Raw genomic sequence first — 20,297 nt, 5'->3', positions numbered from 1 at the left:
ATTGTATTGATAGTTTCTCAACTTTTTTGGAGCAGCTTTCTTTGAAGTTGACCCTGTTTGAGTGAAATGCGTGAGAATTTTCCACTGATTTCAATGGCTCTGTAATCAGTGGCTGTGAAATTACACTAATTGTTCACCCTGACTGAATTCGAGATTATACTGTTCATAGGAATGCAACTGTTGCTTTCATGGTAACTTAGCATACCATATTCAGGGTAAATTAACCTGTATCACACACTATGTTCACAGTCTGCTTCAGCAGATCATGCAGAAGAGAGGGTCTCACCACAGCATGCTGGTTCGAATGCTTTAAAAGCAGGAAACTTTCCTGTTTTAAGAGTTCAGGCAATATGGGCATTTCTTTAACAGGCTTCAAAAGGCAAACTGCTTTAAAATTTGGATATCTGTTTCAGAGTACTTAGCATATTCTTACATTGCAAATACTTTCTTCTTTGAAATGTCTCAATTCTGTATCGAGATATTTCAAGCATTCATGACAAAAACCTGAGGTAAAGACTGTGGCTTTCCAGACAAAGCACTATTAACCTGTGCTAAATAAAAGATTTTAGGGTCAGTTTACCCTGTATCTTGTGAATACAATTTTGCTAATGCTACTGTATAATGCAGTCACTTAGGGGTCTTCACCAGCATCTGAGAGTGTTGGAGTCACTTAGTACTTAGCTTAATGTTTGATTTTAGCATATAAATTAGAGAACTGTATGTGTCTGTGCTTAGATGTAGCTATATAGCTGGAGAGCAAGTTCATAAAAATGTCTTTCATTTGCTTCTCCTTTGAGAAGCCTTGTGCTTTAAAATGTTGCTGCAGAAACACTTAGAGGGTTATCACAGGTAGAGTTGTCAGAGAAAATGGACATTGTTGTTTGGTATTAAAATCATGTATTCCAGATGTGGGCATTTGTTAGTCAGTCTGCTCTAAAATGACATACTGTTGAATCTTTAAAGGGCTTCAGTTTGGGAAAGCAAAATATGATTGGGCAAATTGCTAAAATATTTAAAGTGCAGCCTGTTAAAGCTTTTACTGTGAAGAGCATCACGTCAGAAGTTGTACGTGGTAAAAGCAAGTAATTGGCTTTCCATACTTATGCCAGTCAGTCAGCATGGGGTTCTGTTCCTATCCCTTCTACTTCATTGCAAATGCCTATAGGAACTTTGATATTTGTTTCAGAGGAGTGGAACTGGAAAGAAGAAAACTTACATGGTTGTGATGGTGTCAGAAAACCCAATTTAAAATTAAATTATTATTGGTATAGACAAGTACAGAAAGTTTTTGAAACTGCACCCAAAATTTAAAAATTAACTTTTTTTTTGATATGCAGCTTTTGTTTAAAAATGTCCTTATTGAAAGCATGTTAAAGTGTAAATACATTTCATTTTTTTACTTTTATCCCTCTTTGTAAACAGCTCTTGGGATATCTTTTCCATCCATAATTCATAGTATTTTCCATTTATGTTGTCCTCAACTTGTTTTTCCCCAGGCATGACCCCTTGTTAATTCCTGGAAATGAGCAGATTGACAATATGGATGCCAATGTGAAAAAATATGACTCTACAGGGATGTTTCATTGGTGTCCAGCCAAAGACATTGAAAAGGTCATTTTGGTAGGTATTGATGATAAGTTGTGTTAAACCATAGAACTGATGTCTAATGGATTAATAAATTAGTCTCTACAATCACGAAATCCAGTGTATTGAAGTCAGGAGCACAGACTGGTGAAACCAAAGCTAGGATTTTTGGTTAAAGAATTGTGATCATTTAAATCTTTATGCACAGTGCAACAATAAAAATTTGTCCAGTATAGGGAATTTTGTTTTCATAAACTGAAATTTGCGTATTTGGTTTAAATCTTTAGAGAATTCAGATTAGAAATACTTAAATCCTTACATACCCCATTTTTCTCTTTACACAAGGCAGTAATGATTCTAACACAGGCAAGTGTTGTTTTGACTTGCCTCTTATTTATTGATGTTTATTCATTATTGTTAATTGATTTTTTATTTATTTTGCTCTCTTAGAACTTCTCTCTCAATTCCCAATATTTCAAGATGCCCAAACAGGCCAGAGCAAGTAGTGCTCCTACTCTATCTCTAGCATGTTGCAGTGAGCCCTGTCTATGTGTGTCTTATTTCTTTAACTGGGAAAACCCATCAAACTGACTCAAGTAATTAAAAACAATTAGGAGGCCTATCACAGCTTATTTAGAAAGTTTATGCCACTTGTGTTCATTTACTCACACCTAAGAGTAGCAAGTAACTGAGTGCAGATCTCGTACGCAAAACTGATTCTATTTGAAATGAAATCCCTGGTGGATCTTCACTTTGTCGCACTTCATAAAGCTTTTCCCGAGCCTGCTCTCTTAGATTTTCCTGCACTGTGGCATAGCGTAGCCAACGATGGTGACAGCCCAGTTATTCTAGCAATCAGGGGTTAAAAGCTTGTCTCCAGTTCTCCTCAGGGGTTTCTGTAATAACTCTGACATTGCCTGGAATTGCAACATCAGTGTTTAAACAGTCAAGCAAGTAAGTTCCAAATTTCAGAGATGGAACTTTGAGATGGAGTTTGCCTGAACAGCTTTAAATGGTATCATTTATTTGTAATCAGCAAGCAAGAAGGGGTAAAAGTGTAAAACACTTTGTAATAAACAGAGATAGAAATGTGCCTTTGTGCTATGAACACATTTTAGCTGACGAACTACCAGTTGCCCTACTTTGAAAAGTGTTCCTCCAAAAATGGTGCTGGGGAGTGACTGAATCATCATCTCTTGGTTATGCCGTGTTAGTTTTTTCCACTACCAGCCTGTGAATCTTCAAGTCTGTCCAGGTGCTTTCTGCTTCATACATCATCACAAATAAAGACACTGCCAGCAAAATGCTTCCCTACACCTTTTCAAACTTGCAGTCCACAATTTATGTCTATGTTCATTTCTATGCAAATTTAATGCTGTCCTTAGAGACTGCAGAAGTACAAATTAGTGCATAATTTGACGATGATGGGATTTCCCAGTTTGTCTTCTAATTGATAGTTGGTGATGTCCCAGTCAGAAAATAATTCATTTTTCTGCCCAAGGTCTGTTTTGTCTCTGCAACATTTCAGCAGTACCCGGTAGTAAGAAGGGATTTTGCCATATATGGCTACATACAGATTTATGGCTGATTTATGGAGTGACATTTTTCACATACCTGCTTTCAAGACTTGGTCTCTGTCTTGTAAAATCTGAGTATTCCAGATGTATAGGCAGAGGCATGGGACAGCTTCCATGCTTCACTTGAGGATTCGCTCATGTCTTCTGCTGTTTGAAGGGCCAAGATGACTCTCTTGGTCAAGCTGTATGAAAATCAGTATAATTGCCCTGGAGAAATTGAAAGCTCATGCATTTTTTAACAGATGAGAAAACTTCTAATCAGAGTTCCCATTCTTCTGACATAATGAGCATATCTGCTGCATATTCCAGTCTTAATTGCACACCACCATGCTTCTGTAATATAGAAGAATGGCATATACTATGGATAAGTGAGAGGAAAAATTTTGCAGTTCACCACTGTTTTAGTTTTGTTCCTTGGTAAAATTTCTGTGTAATGGTCCCATGTACAATTTCTTGGCAATACATGGATGGATCTCCAGCTACTCGATGGACGACAACAATGTCAAGACTGGCTACAGAAATTAAGCTCATTTTTTCCTTGTGGCATTATTTAATCATCTTGGTGTTTGAGTTGCCTGCTCAACTGACCTAAACAATGCTGAAATTAGTGCAAAAATTTGTTCTCTCACTGAGACAAGAAAATAATTCTGGACATCGTTTAAATATTCTCCATGAGACCTGTTTCCTCAGTAAGTCCAACTGGCCTGAAAATTTAGTATTAGTCACAAACTTTCGCTTTGATTTTGTCACTGAGAGAAGCTCTGTGCAGTATAGTGGGCATCGATTGTAAAGCAGAGCAGTGTAGAGCATTCGTGGATTTCTTCTCAGGGTAACAGCAGCTTGTCTTTAAATAAGAGCTTTGACTCTAAGAGGCTGTGGTCCTCAGTTCACAAGATCTGAGTAACATCACAAAGCCCTACTAGGAACACTGGACACTCAGTATTTTCCTTTTCAAATTGGTCCTGAAAAAAACCCAGCTAGTGATTTTTCAACTAGGGTGTGATTTTGCATCTATCTTCCATAATCCTTAGCTAAATCTACAGTACTTTGTAACCAGAGTCACAATCCACATGTATAGAATCTTACACAGGACCAGAATTTGATCCAATACAATGTCCTCCCAAATGCCGAAGGATTTGCAAACAAGAACAAATTTTTTTTTCTGCTGAGCACATTTAATGAAGGATAAATAAGGGTAAAATGAGCAGCTGTTACCAAACTACTTCTTTGTGCATGAACAATATTGACAGTTGTATTTTTCCTGGTTTTAAACTCAATATATGATTTAAGATGCCCTTTGTTTCATTTTTCCCTTGTCTTTTTGTTTTGTTTTGTTTTTTATTTTAGACTCGAAGTGAAGCAGCGATGACAGTTTTAAGTGGGCATGTAGTCGTTTGCATATTTGGGGATGTTACATCTGCTTTGATTGGATTAAGAAATTTAGTGATGCCATTACGAGCCAGCAACTTTCACTACCATGAACTCAAGCACATTGTGTTTGTGGGTTCACTTGAATACCTGAGAAGGGAATGGGAGACACTGCATAACTTCCCCAAGGTTTCAATCTTGCCTGTAAGTTCAAAAGCCATATTATTGATACTTTGTTATTTGGGACACCAACTGGACAGATTCATATTGACTTTGATCTTAGGCTTTTTTACTTTTGTCTGCTTATAGGCCTGAGGACTTAGATTTTCACTTTACTCTGTCTGTGAAAACAGAGCCCTGTGAGACCTTATTAGAAGATATTTGCTGCAGTGTTTGGCTCCTCATCATCCTCATCGGATGAATTTCAGCTGCTATCAGATGTATTAGCTGTGTTATGTATTGAACATTCACTGTAGTGCACTGCATGGAGCCGGTTCTGATGTTGTGATTTCCCTGACAGAACGACAGTAGTTATTTATGATATTATTTATGTATTTATACCCACAAAACCTTTGAAAAAAATATTGTTACTCTATCTACTTAATATTTATACATATTCATGTATTTATATGTAAAGACCTCCTGTGGACTGGCCTCCTTTATACGGAACACTGCCATGGCATTTCAGTACAGAGTCCTGTATGGAAGTACAGCAAAACCTGATCCTTTTTAAATCAATGAAAAGCTCTTATTGATTTTAGTAGGCACAACTACTAAAACTGCAAAGGTCCTTTTTCTCCTATGTGTCATTAAGATTCACTCAAATGACCAAAATGTAGAATCAAGAGCTCCAGGACTAAAAAATGAAGCCCTCCAAGCCAGTGATCTTAGGTAATCATAGCTGTAAATGACAAGTGGGAGCCCATGGTATAAGTATGAAAGAGAATGCTCTGCATGTTATATAGTAAAGTTAGTTTAGATATTTTTTCCAGAAACAAGAATTATGGGTTTACTAGTTTTTAATAACTACATTTCAGCAGTTAAAAATAAATAAATCAATGATGGATGTAACCTTAACTGAATAACTGGGAAAATAGCTATAGAATGAAAGGACTGTCTTTGCTTTTTGATTAATTCAGACTGTAGGTCTTTGTTACTGTAAATGCAGTTTTAGTGTTAGCCCTTGGCATTTTTCTGTAACCTGATCCAACAGATGGTGTCACAAGATTCTCTGCTGTCACAAAAATGGTGTCAATATCAGATTTGGTCAGTTAATATCCTCCTTTTTCTGCCAATTCCTTTTAATTCCAGTCACTGTGAAGGCTAAAGACTAGGGAATCAGAATTAAATTGATAATACTCTTGAACTATCGAGCAGAATAGAATCCTGCTACTGCTTCCAGTATATAATGTGTATCCATTATTATAATATGTTTTTGGAAAGTTTAGATTCTGAATTCTGAAGAGGCATTAAAGAAATGTACACCAGCTTTACTTTCCCCAGTTTACACCAAAATTCAGAATAGCTTTAGATTAATATTGACCTGAACAGCTTAGACGATGCACCTTTAAAAATACAGAATATTATAAAGGAATTGTATCTCACATAGAAATCAAGGGTGCTGAAGACCACACAGACTTCATTACTTTTTTCCCACTTTTTTTTCCCCAGCCTATCTGGTTCAAAATGGTGATATAAGGTTAAAAATAGCAGCAATTTTCTGATCTAATTATACTAATTAAAAAATGTACTTAAGTTTCTGAGATTATACTTGTAGAAAATTGTGTTAAAGGGAGGCCACTTTCCTACTTCTCTGTGCTTTGGTTGACGAGGTAAAACTTGCTGCTGCTATCTGATGGAGATGTGATTATAGCTGAATACAAAAACATTTGTTCTGGTTTAAAGAAAAAAATTGGAATTTAAAATCTGTATTAAAAGAGGCCTTTAGGCTGCTGAATAAACTCTTAAAAAGTAGGCAAATGCCAATTTTAAATATCCTCAGGCAGCCTTAATTCTGTCCCTTTGCATAAAATCATTAGGAGTGAGCCTTTAATTAATTACATTATTGCATATTATTTTTCCCCATAGGACTCCTGCTTCACTTGGTGTGCAGTACAGGCACAAAGAGCAGGATTAAGGTGGCTGGAATAATCGTGTTCTAACTTTTGAGCAGTTTATAATGAAATCGTATCTGTTTGATACACATTGTTTTTCACAAGGTTTCACGCCCCAAATTATTGAAAGTTACATGGAATAATTAAGCTGGCAATCACTGAATAAGAATTGGGCTCTTCCTACACTCTGTGCATTTTAAAATCACTTTTGCTGTGAGTACTCTCAGTGGACTTCAGGAGATATTCACCATTTATGATCAGGAGATGGAAGAGCAGGGTCTTGTCTTGATTTTATGAAAGTTGCTGCGTGACAAGGGGACAGTTATGTCTCCTCATCATTAGGGTCTTTGAGTACCAAACCATGTGAGGCAGCAGACCAGAATCTAGTTTCCATTAAAAAAAAGTGTTTTTCCTGAACCTTGCAGCCCCTGTGATGTAGACTTAATTCTCTGTAACTATAGTTGTGGACTGTTGGATGTGAAAAGCATGTGTAATTTTAAACAAAAAATACCATGTCAAGTGTCATATCTCAGTTTTGTTTACTATGAAAAAAATCCACAGGCTACCACAGCATTTCATTTTAGTGACTGCATTCTCTGATTGAGGATTGTGGAGCAGGGACTGTTGCACAAGTTGTGCCCATTAGGATAAAGTCCTGTTTCTGTTTCAAAGGGTTTAATCACACAGCTTTGAAGCTCAGTGTGTTTTCCTTCTAGAAGCACCAAAAGCGTGCTTCAAAAAGGATTAACCTTTTCTGTGTATTGCTTTAGGTTGAAAAAATAGCTTTATCCTGATTGCATTTCAAATGTGCCGGACACGTAATGCTTTCCTGTTTAAATTGCTGTTCTTTTGCCCAAGACCATTGTGACTTGGTAGTAGATAAATAGACATTTAAAACACCCCCCTTGTTATATTCAGAGAGCCGGAGGTTGCCACATGATAGCAACTTAAATCAAGACAATTTCAAGTCACCGATGAGATGTAGAATGCTGGCATTATTCCTGTTTCTTGTTTGTTAGTAATAGCTTGACTGAGTATTGAGACTGAACCTAAAATGCTGCCATCAGCACCAACTACCCTTTAGATTAGCACACATCTCCTATTCCCTGGCACATAGTTAGACCAGCTTAATGTCAGAGCATAAAAAAGATACTTGTTAAATAATTTCCCAAAGCTCCTTCTCAATCTTTAATTTGTTTTTCTTTTTTCCCCTCTTCTGCACCCCCCCTTTTTTTTCCCTGTGCCGAAGGGTACGCCATTAAGTCGGGCTGATTTAAGGGCTGTCAACATCAACCTCTGCGACATGTGCGTTATCCTGTCAGCCAATCAGAATAATATTGATGATGCTTCGCTGCAGGACAAGGAATGCATCTTGGCGTCACTCAACATCAAATCTATGCAGTTTGATGACAGCATTGGGGTCTTGCAGGCTAATTCCCAAGGTAAGGACTGCCCTATAATACTTCTCTGCAGTGCCTACAGGGGACAGGACCTGGCAGGAAGAATATCCCTCACTCAGTAATTCAAAGAGCCCTACATCAGCTTGCTTGACAGTTAAACCTGCTGATTGGTATGATGGCTTTTAAAGGGACAGTCACGTAGTTTCTCTGCTACATCACAAAGCACATCATTCAGAGAAAAAATGAATGAACATGAAACTGGCATTTTTTCTCATTTTAAAATTTTGCTAGATAATATATAAAACCGTCATTTTCTCACTGTGACTTTCTTACATGGGGAGTTGCTGTTGTATAACCAGTGATAACTTGCAATTATTATTTGGAATATCTGAAGTTTCTGTCCAACAAAATATCTTTTTATGTAGAGCACATTAAAACTGCAAAGAAAATACAAGTTTGAGTAATACCAGCCAAAAAGTAAAATAAAAAAGAACAAGAACTTTAAATTTTCTTTACAGCTCTGGCACCTTCTTGCTCAAGAAGTTAACTGAGAGTTAACTCAAAGCTGATTTCTTCCCATGGTTTGACATGTACTCATCCCATTTAAGGACGTTAAACAAAATCCTTCAATCTTTCCTGAGAGTAGGGGACTGATTCATAGGTAGCCAAAGGCTATTTTACACCATCTATGCCTGTGCAAAGCAGCTGCAAAGCAGTCATAAGCACCCCAGCAAAGACCATCAGAGTAAAAACAATCATCTCCCCATCCCTGAAGCGTCTTGCAGCTTATGCAGCTGAAGTCCTACCTTTGATAAACCTATTAGCTGCTGCAATAAATATTCCCTCTGGATCTAGTTTTGCTATAAATGTAGGTGGAAAGGATTGTGCTTTGGTCTGCAGTTTCCCTGTGAGCCTGATCGAGAGGTAGTTTTCCCTCAAGGACGGTGAGAACTAAGATTAAGTTCAGGTTTTCCTCTTTACACTCTTATCAGGAAATAGGAATTATGTGCCAAAAATCAGAGGCTGCAGTGTAACTTCTTGAATATAGAAACTTGAACATAGAAAATTCTTTCTTAGAATCTGCAATAAAATGGTGGAATTATATTGTACCAGGAAGCTAAAAGCTTGAAGTTTTCAAAGTCAGATCAGTTAGTTTTCTGGATGAAAAGTAGATTTAGAGAAGAAAAGGAAGAAACTGGTTGTTTTCAATCCCATGAGTGTTCAAAGTTTCAAATCTTTGGTCTGGAAATAATACAACTCCAAATATTTTAGAGTTCTTTCCTCATAAATTTGTGAGACCAGCTTGCTCACGTGCTGATAGCTTATAGTTATGATTAAGAAACTCATTGCAGAAGTGGAAGACAGGCATAGAGGTTCCTTGTTTCACTGATCTAGACCTGGGATTTGAAATTCTGTATCTCAAAACTAAATCTGTACTTTCACTACCAGGCTAATGGCTACTCTTTGATGAATCTCTCTCAGTCTCCTATCACACACATAATTAAAATAATCAAGAATCTCTTCTTGAGCATGAGCAGTCTGAGTGAATTTTCTGTCTTTGCTCAGAAGTTAGAGACATTTTCAGGACTGTTGTATTTACCTCCTGGTGTACACAGCATTTCACACCATCCCTCAGTGAGGATGGAGGAAACTTACCAATATCCAGTCTTGTGCACTACATGATCACCTGTCATTTTTTACTCCCCGTCCTTGGAGGTATTCAAGACCTGACTGCATAAAGCTCGAAGAAGCTGAGCTGACCTTGTAGTTGACACTGCTTAGAGCAGGAAATAAGACCGGAGACCTTCCAATGTCCCTTCCAGACTGAATTGTTCTGTGAATCTCTAATACCCAGGTTGCTGCTACAGCAATAGCCCCTATAGGTCAGGAAGTGTACACTGGCCATGGTCCAAATCCCTTTAGCCCTGTTAAATGTTGCTGATGCAGAGAAGAGGAGGAACAATAGGTGAGCATATTCTTAGAAATTTTTGACATTACTTCAGGTAAATACCAGATTGCATGTTAAAAAATAAAAGGTCATTCTTTCGGTAGCTGTTCTGGGGAAACAGGGCATGACACAAGGCAGGCAACCAGCAGCCTGTTTTAATTGGGATCACTGAATAAAGAGGAGTTCTTCCAAGCTGAGTTGCTTCAGAAAATAATTATCTTCACAGTAAATTCTCTGTGTATGATATCCACAACTCCTGAATTGGTTGCATTCCTTTCAGTACAGTAAATTTTCACAGAAGACCTTGAATAAAATGATTAGACTGTCAGAAGCAGTTAGATCAGTAGATAGCACAAATTTTACTGGAAATTATATGCAATGTGACATTTTTGTCTGTGAAATGCAGCTTTAACATACGGTGGACACAACTATCATGACAATTATATAAACCAGGTGATTCAACTTTTGCTGGTCAACAAGCAGTGTATTAGAACAAACTCAGAGATTCTTACTGGCAATTTAGTGCCTTTATTTACAGAGCAAGTTGTTATTTTTCATTTGTGTATTGCTTGACGTACTTATCCTTAACACGTTAACTGATAAAAACTTCAAGTATTGCCAATCTTAGTTTTTCTAGATCTTATTGTATGATTTTGAATTAAGACATCCTCATCAACATCGTGCTTTGGATCTTCTGTGTCGTTATTTTATGTTACTTCTGCTACTGATCATCAGAAACCCTGGCATTAGAAAATCTGGAGGTATGGCAGAAGGTCAGTTGACCTGTGACAGGGTGTTGAAAAGAGAAGAAATAAAGCAAAATATGTGAGCAGTCTGAGAAACATATGGGCTGAGCTTCAAGATTTTTGGTGAGGGATTTAGCAGTATGACCTTACCCTTGCTATTCTGAGTAAATATGTTGTATTATATATGTATAGTTATGTAGTCACCGAGCAGGGGAATCTCATATGAAAACCTGATATATAATTTATGTTTACATTTCTGAGAAATAAAAATACAGTCATTTACTTGATAGGTTATTGAATGTACAAGGATCTTTCTAGTTTGTATCTGTGATTATTTCATTTCAGCATCAGGCAAAAGATGACACCAGTACAAGAAGGGTGCCATAAAAAGCAGGATGCAAATTTTATTTAACAATCAGATAAGCCATAATCGTTGGCAAGTGTTGAAGTACAGGGCTATATCTATAACTCCTTTGCTCTAAGTTGGTAGCAGGAGAAGAATCCACAAATTTTGGGATTTCATTCCCTTTTTCCCAGAGCCTCATCCTCACTACCTACTTTAACACTAAAGTCACTCCCAGTCCTAGGCATATAAGCATTCATCACTAGCCAACCCTCTGTATCCCTCCAAACATGCCCTTTCCAGCCAGGGACAGAGCTTTGAAATGGAACCCTGGTGCAGCCCGAGAGGAAAGGTCTTGTGGAAGGAACAGGTGGGTGGACACATGACAGGAAGCTTTGCTGAAAGGGAAAGTTCTATGACAATAGGGCTGCCAATTCCCAATGGATTAAGTTAACTGCTGAAAAATCAGCTCTGTATTATTCTGGTTTGCATCAACAAGGGATTTTCTCATTACTAGTTCAAGATGAAGTTAAAACACACACAGCTATTCTCATACAGAAATGAAGACTTGAAAGTACCTCCTTATGGTGTTAAAATATCCCCAGGTTTTTGAACTGGTTAACAGTAATTATCTGGACCTTCTACAAGTAGTGTGGAAACACTTTTGTCCTCTGGCCTGCCTGCCTTGGATCGTAACTGATCCAGCACAACTGCATCTTGTCCAAGCACGGTGCTCTGCCTCGACCTTCCGCAGAAGAAAAATCCAACTCAAAATTCCAAGACACAGGAAAAAAATAATATTCTGGACCAGAGCTACAAATGACCTGGAGTGTCCAGAGGGGATGGCAGTAAACTATCTAAGTTGTCAAATCTATGTTCATCATCAGCTGTCTGGCAACATACGACCAAATGCATGGCTACACAGAACTACAAGTGGAAACAAGCTGTCTTCCTTAGGAGGAAAAGCTTACTAACAGTTCTGAAAGGATTTGCTGGTCTCCTTTACATAAAGTGTGTACTTCTACTCAAAAAGAACAGGCAGTTCTTTCAAATTGGATCTGTCCTGTTCAAAGTTCTCAGGTTGAAAATGTTCTCATGGCTGTCTGCATTGATAGTTTCAAAGCTGACTGTGCAGCTCCGTAGGCTTGCTAGAGGTTAGGGCTGCAGACTCTAATGTCCTGAAAATGAGCTTTTGGAAATCATCAGGGCAGTTCATTGCCTTTGGGAGACCTAGAACCTGGATTCCAAGGACAGAAAGACCAAAGCGGATCCCACTGAAGCTGCATCAAAATATTGCTTTCATTAAGATATCTCCGATTTTGAAGTACAGAATGCTGTAAAGAGGGAGCTTGGCCCACCTCTTCACAAAATTACTCATAAACTCAGCCAAACGGCTTATTTGTGACAAGGAAGCCCTGTGTTTATCTTGATTTCCTCTTATAGATCTTGACTTCCTAGAACGATCTTAAAGAGGTATGTGTTTGTGTTGGAGAAAAGTGTCACCCCTAGGTACTAGAGATTGGTTTTTACTGTCCTTTCTGTTTCTCATTCTGTTCCCTAAAATAGAAATTGAGATTATTTTATCAAGAAGTGTTTTGGAGAGCAGACCAGAGAACTTTAGACCCATAGTCATAACATGTGCTCCCTAGTCATAACATTTTTTCAAAGCACCCAGGAGGACTGAGTATGGGGTAGGTTCTTCCTTGGCTGTTAAGTTGGCAGACCCCCAGTAATTTTCCTTTCCTTCATTTTGTTGACATTTACATCCTTTCTTCTTCAAGTACCATCTATTGACTATTCCCATTTAGTTCTTCATGTTTCTTGTTTTTTTCTTAGAGCCCTACATTGTGGGAATTTTACTTGTTATTTTATCCACCAGATGAACATGGCCAAACACAAAATATTTATCTTCAGTTGTAACTAAAGCTGCTATTTGGCTTTCTTCCCAAAACCCAGAAAGACAATTATACCTAACAGTTTAGAGATTTATAAATACTGTACCAGAGTAGCCTCTGGGTAGTAACTTTAGATATCCAACTCAATAATTTTCTTTTATTGGATAGTGATTTAGAGCTTATTTTGAGTCTTATATAGTAAGAGCAGTACATTTCATTAAAAAACACTTACTAAACAATAAAGAAAAGTGATCTTATAGCTCCAAGCAGGTCTAAAGGACAGAAAGGGGAGGCTGTATAGTAACATTTTGTCCATAGACATTCTAAGACAGATCACAGTACAGCAGTGTAGATGTATTTCAGCAAAGTAGCAATTGCAGTTGTTTTCTGAATGACTTCAACTTACGAGAATTTTCCCTGGGAATGCTATTTCTATACATGAGTGATCTTTTTAGGGCCTTCATTTACAGTTCTCATAATAGATCCTCCAACAAGAAAGAATAAAGAGAAAAGCATTAAGATTGGATGAACTCCTGGGTAATACATTTCATACATCGTGGCAGGATTCTTCTGGGGAAAATCCTATAAAACCAAGTAAACATACTCAGAATTTTACACATGACTTTCAAGTGTAACAGATCGCACAAGGTAAAGTAGCCCTGTACAAGTTTAATTTCATTTGATCCAGTTCCTTAAAAATCACTTTAAACTTCATTGTCATCTTTTGTTGGAGCTGTCTTAAACTTCGATTGAAAGGACAGAAACAGCCACAGAGTTTCATTAGATTTATTTCACAATCTGATCATTAATTCTTATATCATTGCAATGTTTTATGGACTTAGTCTCACAATTTGCTGCAAGAAATTTATTATTAAGATGAATTTAAGATCTGGTTTCCATTGTGCTTGCAGATAATATATTCTTTTCCACCTCTCCTGATTAATAAATCTTAATTGCTTTACATGTTAACAAAAAGGCAGAAAAACCATATTATCGAGACTGAAAATGAGAGAAAATTCTTAAATAAGGGGAAAAGATAAATATTGTCTGAAGTGCTTTGTTAGCAAAGGGTTTGTGCCACTTTGAGATAACTGTATTGTAATGCTCTTAGAGAAAACTTTTTATAAATTCAAAGCAATAGTTTTATTCCTGAAGGAGGGGGGTTTAGTGAATGTTCAATCTTATTTCTCTTACTTTATAGTCATAAGTTTTAAAGTTAACATTTCAGAATATAGGTTTGGATAATCACAGATGCAGTTAATTTTTAGGCTGTTATGGAATTCAGTATTCTGTGGCAACTCCAGCACTGCTCCTATGTTTAATTTGTTACATTTAATGCAAATGTAGGAATAAAGAACCTTACTTTCAAATACAGAAAATCAAACTCTATTTAGCTGCACTAAATAATTGCAGAGTTTAAGGAGCTACTTAACCTGCTTAGGAAAGCTTATGAGTAAATGCAGAATATTAAATGTAGATGTAATATTAAATAAATGAATAATGCTGGCAAAAAGTGAAAGATTTGGGGTAGTTTTTAAAAGTGTCAAAGTGAGCTATGACACTAGCTTTATTCTTTTCAACCCTTAGATTCCTGTGTGTCTTTGTATATATTTTTAGACTGCAGAATGCTTGTTATACTTAAAGATAGCCCATAATTACCTAATTCACATATGTGTTTTGAAAGATATTCTCTAAGACAATATCAGTCCTACCAGTCACATTTGCAAAAATGGTATCTTGCATTGACGTCAGTGTTATTGGTTTGAGGACTGATAGTTTAGTGTAGGAGTTACACCTGATTAAGGATGTTTTTATACTGGGTTCTGAATGTTCCTTGTATTTTTGTTAGCATCAGTTGTTGCAAAAATAATAATAATCCAATTAACAAAATTTTCTACTTGGTTGATTGGTTATTTTTTAACTAACTGAATTTTGAAGTGTTTGTTGTATTTACTATTTTTCAAAACAAAGGCAGACCATCCTAAGTAATGAAGTTAATAACTGAAAAATGAGATAAGGGCCAGACATGTCCCATATCACTATTTACTCACAAAAGATAGTCCAATTTTTGAAGATCAGGTCACTGTGATAAATAACTCAGTATTACCTTTTTGCAACATGCACATAATTTCTTATCCTGCTGAACTAGATATATCAGCTGATAGCTGTTATTTATTTTATGGTAGCACACTGGAGCTCTAGATGGAATTAAGAGCTTGTTGTCATAGTCCTGATATATACAAGAATAAAATATGGCCTTTGCCCTGGCAAGTTTACAATCTGATGCCTTGCTTGTTCCAAAACTCATGTGCAATGTTATACAGGTTAATAAATCTCTCTGACTTCAATGAAACTGTCCACCTGTGTAAAGTTAGATTATGTGCAGGTCTTTGCAGGATTTGGACTTAAATAAACTAAAGAGACGGTGGGAGAGAGGCTTTTCACTCAACTTTTTTCCTGTGCTGTAGAAACCAGCTCTGTTAGGACCTTGCTAGGCTTCCAGTTTCCACATGAAACCCTTGACAGGAAAGGTCCCACACAGCATCCTTCACGTTTTTGTACTTTTCCTTGCACCTGGACACCAATGTTGCCTGCTGGAATTACATACAAAAAGTAGTTTCCCACCTCCCTCAAAGTTTTCCTGGAAAGAGAGAAAAACTATTAAGAAACGAGGGTTTTCAATTCTCTTGCTTATAAAACACTAAAAATGTGTTGGATGAATGGCTGGAGAGACACATTTCTTTGACACAGTTTCTCTGTATTTGAGAAATGCTACAGAGTTCTAGGCCAAATACCTTTAAGTTTTCACAATTGCTTCTTCCTCTTCTGCTTTAAGACACCTTCTGCTTCAGCCAGAGAAAAATAAAACTGGGTGAACTACGTAGATAATACAGTACATCAAATGTGATCTCACACTTAAACTCTATTTAACCATCCCAAAACTGTTATAAATTGATGGTAACTCTATTTTATTATTATTTGCTGTTCAACATCTCAGAAGCAAACCCCCTATTATGAAGGTGTACTATTTTGTGCATTTCTGATGCTGAGGAATAAAAAAAAAGCACTCTTTTTATGAGCATTAATTATACACCAGGCAAGGAAGCAATTGCCTCTATGTTATGAAATATTAAATCAAAATGCTTCCTGTTCCCAGATGTCCCAGAGATAAATACAGCAGTATTTTGAAGCCCCACTTGGAGCTGTTTTCCCTGCAAATTTATAGTTTTGTCTCCATTTTCAGAAAACCCTGTTTTATGTGAAGTATAGCACTCTTGGTAGTTTTTAAGGAGCAAACTCCTCTGGAGTTGCCTATGTAGGCAACAACTCTTATGTAGATTGCACACAAGGGATCTGAAGTTGAAAGGCTCCTTTAAGATGACAAATGGGTTGAAAGTGTTATTGTCTTTGATTGCATGCCTTACATCATCTGTATGTAGGAATAAGAGAGCTATACTTTATCTTTAGCCATTTTATAAATATTTAAGTCCTTATAGTTGCCTAAAGATATTAAAGCATATTTTACAGTAGTTGGAATATAAATATTATATATAGCACAAGATACCAAAGTAGTTTAATGAATTCATAATTTTCTGTTCACTTTTATTGGAATGTGTTTTATGTTCCAAAACTTCCATTTAAAGAATAAGAAACCATTCTGCTCCCTGACAAGATGTAAGCCAAAAGTGAATGTAATCAAGATGGTAATATGAGGCTTCAATTAGCAAGAAGAAAGGGAATGTGAGTATTAGAATGTACTGCACCAACCTCTGTGTTTTAAATTAAAAAAAAAAAAAATTTAACAAACCCATATGTAAGTCTTTAAGAAACTTTAAGGTGTTTTGCATTTCCCTCTGTGTATTTTCTAAAAGTTCTTAATTGTATAAGAAGATGCATATCTAGATCCAATTATACAAAGGAAAATTTTTTAAATTTGAACTTAATTTTCAAAAATAACCAACCATAAAAATTTTATGACATTAAATGTGTAAAAGGTCTGTGTTTCATGGCTTTGAATACAAAGGTATGTCGAGGTTATAATTCTAAATCTTTCAAATTCCCATCAAATATAAAAAATTCTTTTTAATATTTCACAGTTTAACTATTTCCCAGTAGGAGTCCATGCTGGGTAATGCTTGCTAATTACCCATAACAAAAGTAGACACACAATGCTGGTAAATTACCTGACCCTTTGCATTTTAATGAGACAACAAGGATTTCACGAAGTGATGTTGTTTCAGTGGTTAATGGTGTCAGCAATGTTGTAATTGTAGGCTGAGGCACATTAGCTGCACAACCACATGTAGGCAGGGTTTCTCTCAACAGGCCCTTTGGAGAATAGAACAGGGTATTATCATTAAGCCTATGTCATTTGCATGCTGCTAATCACTTACTTTATTATCTTGTGTATCCATTGTCTTTCTTTAATTGCTCTTTAAATGAAAATTAAAAATAGTTCCAATGCCCACGATACTTGTGATAGCATCTTGATTATGAAGATAACTTCAAGAAAATGGAACATATAGATAATGTATTGCAGGAATACAAGATAGTTTGAAAGTTATGTACCACAGCAGGCAGCCTCATGGGTGTAATTCTGGTGTCTTTCTTTGCTTCACTACGTATTGTTTGCTTAATAAATGGTTATTTATATTCATAAAGGTGATGGGGTTTTTTCAGAGATCAGTGTCACTGGTTTTGCTTTACTGTGGAAGAATATACACAGCTTCAGTATCTAGCAGACTTTACCAGTCTAATAGCATTACAGGAGAAAGAGAGATTTTTGTTGTTTCCAGTTAAATCCTAGTCTGTGATACCAATGCAGAAAAGTAGCATCTATCACCTGCTAGTGATTTGCAGAACTTTGACAACTTTGGGATAAAATCTACAAAATTCTTGGCATTCTCTTTTCAAGATAGACCTGTTGATTAAAGTTCGACATGGTTAAATATGAGGCAGCCCAGACTTTCCATAACAGGCATTTTCTAAAAGCTTGTTAGCTTCTGGTTATCAAGAACCTGCTAGTTCTTTCAGCATGTGCATGGTGGGATATTCAGGCTGACTTGAGGCACAGCCTTTTGTGGAGAATCAGTACTACTGTGCTCCTAATAATGTATTTTTGCAGCTTTTCAACATCTGAACAAACCAAAGCTGAAAAAGTAAATTATGAATTTTGTAAATGGTATGGTAAGAATTTTTGTTGAAGAAAGTTCTCAGCTAGTTCTTGTAATTTATTTTTATTCAACACACTCCAATAAGATTGTGGCTAATGGGAATTTTTGCACTGGCTTATTTAGAGACAAGATTAAGATCTTATAAAATATCTGTAAAGTCACAGCAGTACGTGGTGTTTTGCAAACTTTTCTTAGAAGTTGGAAGTAGATCCTGTGAAACTATAATGGAGATTTCACCTTTCACGTTGATTTGAAGCATACATCCTTTCTGTAAGTTTGACAGAGGTTTTCCTTAAACGCATAGACAGGCTTGTAGTATGATTGGATGGCCACATCCTGTTTCTAAGTTCCTGCCAGTCTGCTTGTTCTGTAACTTCGTCTCCAAGTGAGGGCAAAGATAGGCAGACATTTTTAAAACAACTCCTCTGAAAATAAAGAAAAAGAGACTGAAATCAGGCAGTGTAGTGTGGGGCCTGAGAAACCATTGTTGGAATTGTTTATTGTTTGTTTGAGGACAGATTAATTGGGCTAACAACACTATAGTTACATTCTTGAGAACAAATTTCCATTAGCCACAAGTGTCAGCTTGCTCAAAAATGATTTATGCTGTAAAAAAGTCAAATTCGGAGCAGGTGCTTGGCCATTTTGTTTAACATACTCAGCAGTGCATTTTAGAAACTGTATATATCTGTTGTAAATCCACAATAATTTGCAAATATTTTCTATTCTAACCTTTAATTAAGTCTCCAGTTCTTTAGTGGCAATGTGTACTCATCTGTCTGGACATATCTTCCATTTTCAGTGGAAGATGTAGACTGAATTAGATAGACAGAATCCTTCTAAAAATTTAGAATGTGTCTAGATTTTTTTTTTTTTTAATGGCATCTTGCTCACTGTATCACATGTAAGCAAGGCCTTAAAATTTGTCTGCAGATTTGTATTTTAGATTGGCCCAAAATCACCACTTCTTAAACTACCCCACTAGCAACGAAAGTCCACATTGCAACTTGAATATTTATTCTCAGAATCCTATCAAATAACAGTGAATAAACCAAAGACTCTTAGAAATACTCAAAATGCCTAATGGAAAGGAAAGCTATTTCCACTGATATTGGTACTAAAGAAATTAAAACAGAGAAGCGAATATTTTATTTTTCATCAACCCATTTAACTCACTAGTAACCAATAATGGATAGGAAAGTTATTGTGTTAAGTGTTTGTAGAGATCACAGTAGTATTTAGATGCATGGATGATAGTAAGTAGTCAATACTAAAAACCAAAAAACCACAACAAAACAAACAAAGACAAACAAAACCCTGCAAAAAACTGCTGGAAATTTTCAGGATGTCTGTACTGGGACTGGATACCATAGTATACATTTTATGATTGCCATTTAGTTTTCACTGCTTAAAGAATACCACATTACATTTTACTGTTATCACTGTCTTTACCAGCTTGTTTGCTAGTGTAATGGGGTTTGTATCCCATATAAATAAAATAAATAAGGGGCTGGTGTAGAGACACTTCTGCTGATACTTCTTTAAATATAAAAAGACATTTGAGCTATAAGAGGTAAGCAAAACTCTTCTAGATTTTAGAAAAAAACTCTGATAAAATAGTAAGTCATTCTGTCGTGATAAGTAATTCATTTTCTTTTTAACATTAATGTTTGTAAGAGGAGAAGGACAGTGAGCCAAAACTGTGTGAACTCAGCAATGGAATTTTCATCTTAAGACTGTACCTCCTCACTGGTTTTGTGAATACCGTTCCTTTTTTCTTGATATATTTGAGCAAATTACCTTTTTATTTACACTGCTGACTGTATGCTTCAGATACTCCTTCTCCTAGAATGGCCATCAGAGGCATAACTTGCTCTCTGAATTCCAGATTCTGACTGAAGCAGGGGTTCCCACGCTTTACAGATTGGGTGAACCCAGTGGTACCAGTGCTATCACTGCTGTTCCTCAGACAGTTTTGTTGACTATACATCTGTAACTAATATATTGCTACTGGTACATCACTCAAGAATACTGAATTAGATAGCTACTTCCAATTCCTCCTCATTCCACAACTGCACAATTTGGATTTGGATTTTCTTAAATAGAGAAAAAAAAAGGGGAGTGGAAAGAAAAGGCTGTGTGCTTTAC

At 36.4% G+C, this 20,297-nt stretch overlaps 1 protein-coding gene across 50 annotated transcripts in view; it reads left to right on the top strand.

Annotated features, from left to right (window-relative positions):
* KCNMA1 (potassium calcium-activated channel subfamily M alpha 1) overlaps positions 1 to 20,297 on the top strand; it is a 444,344-nt gene that overhangs the window by 386,467 nt on the left and 37,580 nt on the right. For all 50 annotated transcript variants that reach the window (XM_032116877.1, XM_032116876.1, XM_032116875.1 and 47 more), the window contains 3 exons: positions 1,497 to 1,620; positions 4,509 to 4,733; positions 7,893 to 8,085. In XM_032116877.1, coding sequence (XP_031972768.1) covers positions 1,497 to 1,620; positions 4,509 to 4,733; positions 7,893 to 8,085 — 542 coding nt within the window. The remainder of the gene's footprint in view (positions 1 to 1,496; positions 1,621 to 4,508; positions 4,734 to 7,892; positions 8,086 to 20,297) is intronic.

The sequence above is a fragment of the Corvus moneduloides genome, chromosome 8 (assembly GCF_009650955.1).
Source record: "Corvus moneduloides isolate bCorMon1 chromosome 8, bCorMon1.pri, whole genome shotgun sequence".
In the NCBI taxonomy this organism is placed as follows: Eukaryota; Metazoa; Chordata; class Aves; order Passeriformes; family Corvidae; genus Corvus; species Corvus moneduloides.
The sequence above is the reverse complement of the archived record's forward strand: the minus strand, read 5'-3'. Positions and strand labels throughout refer to the sequence as shown.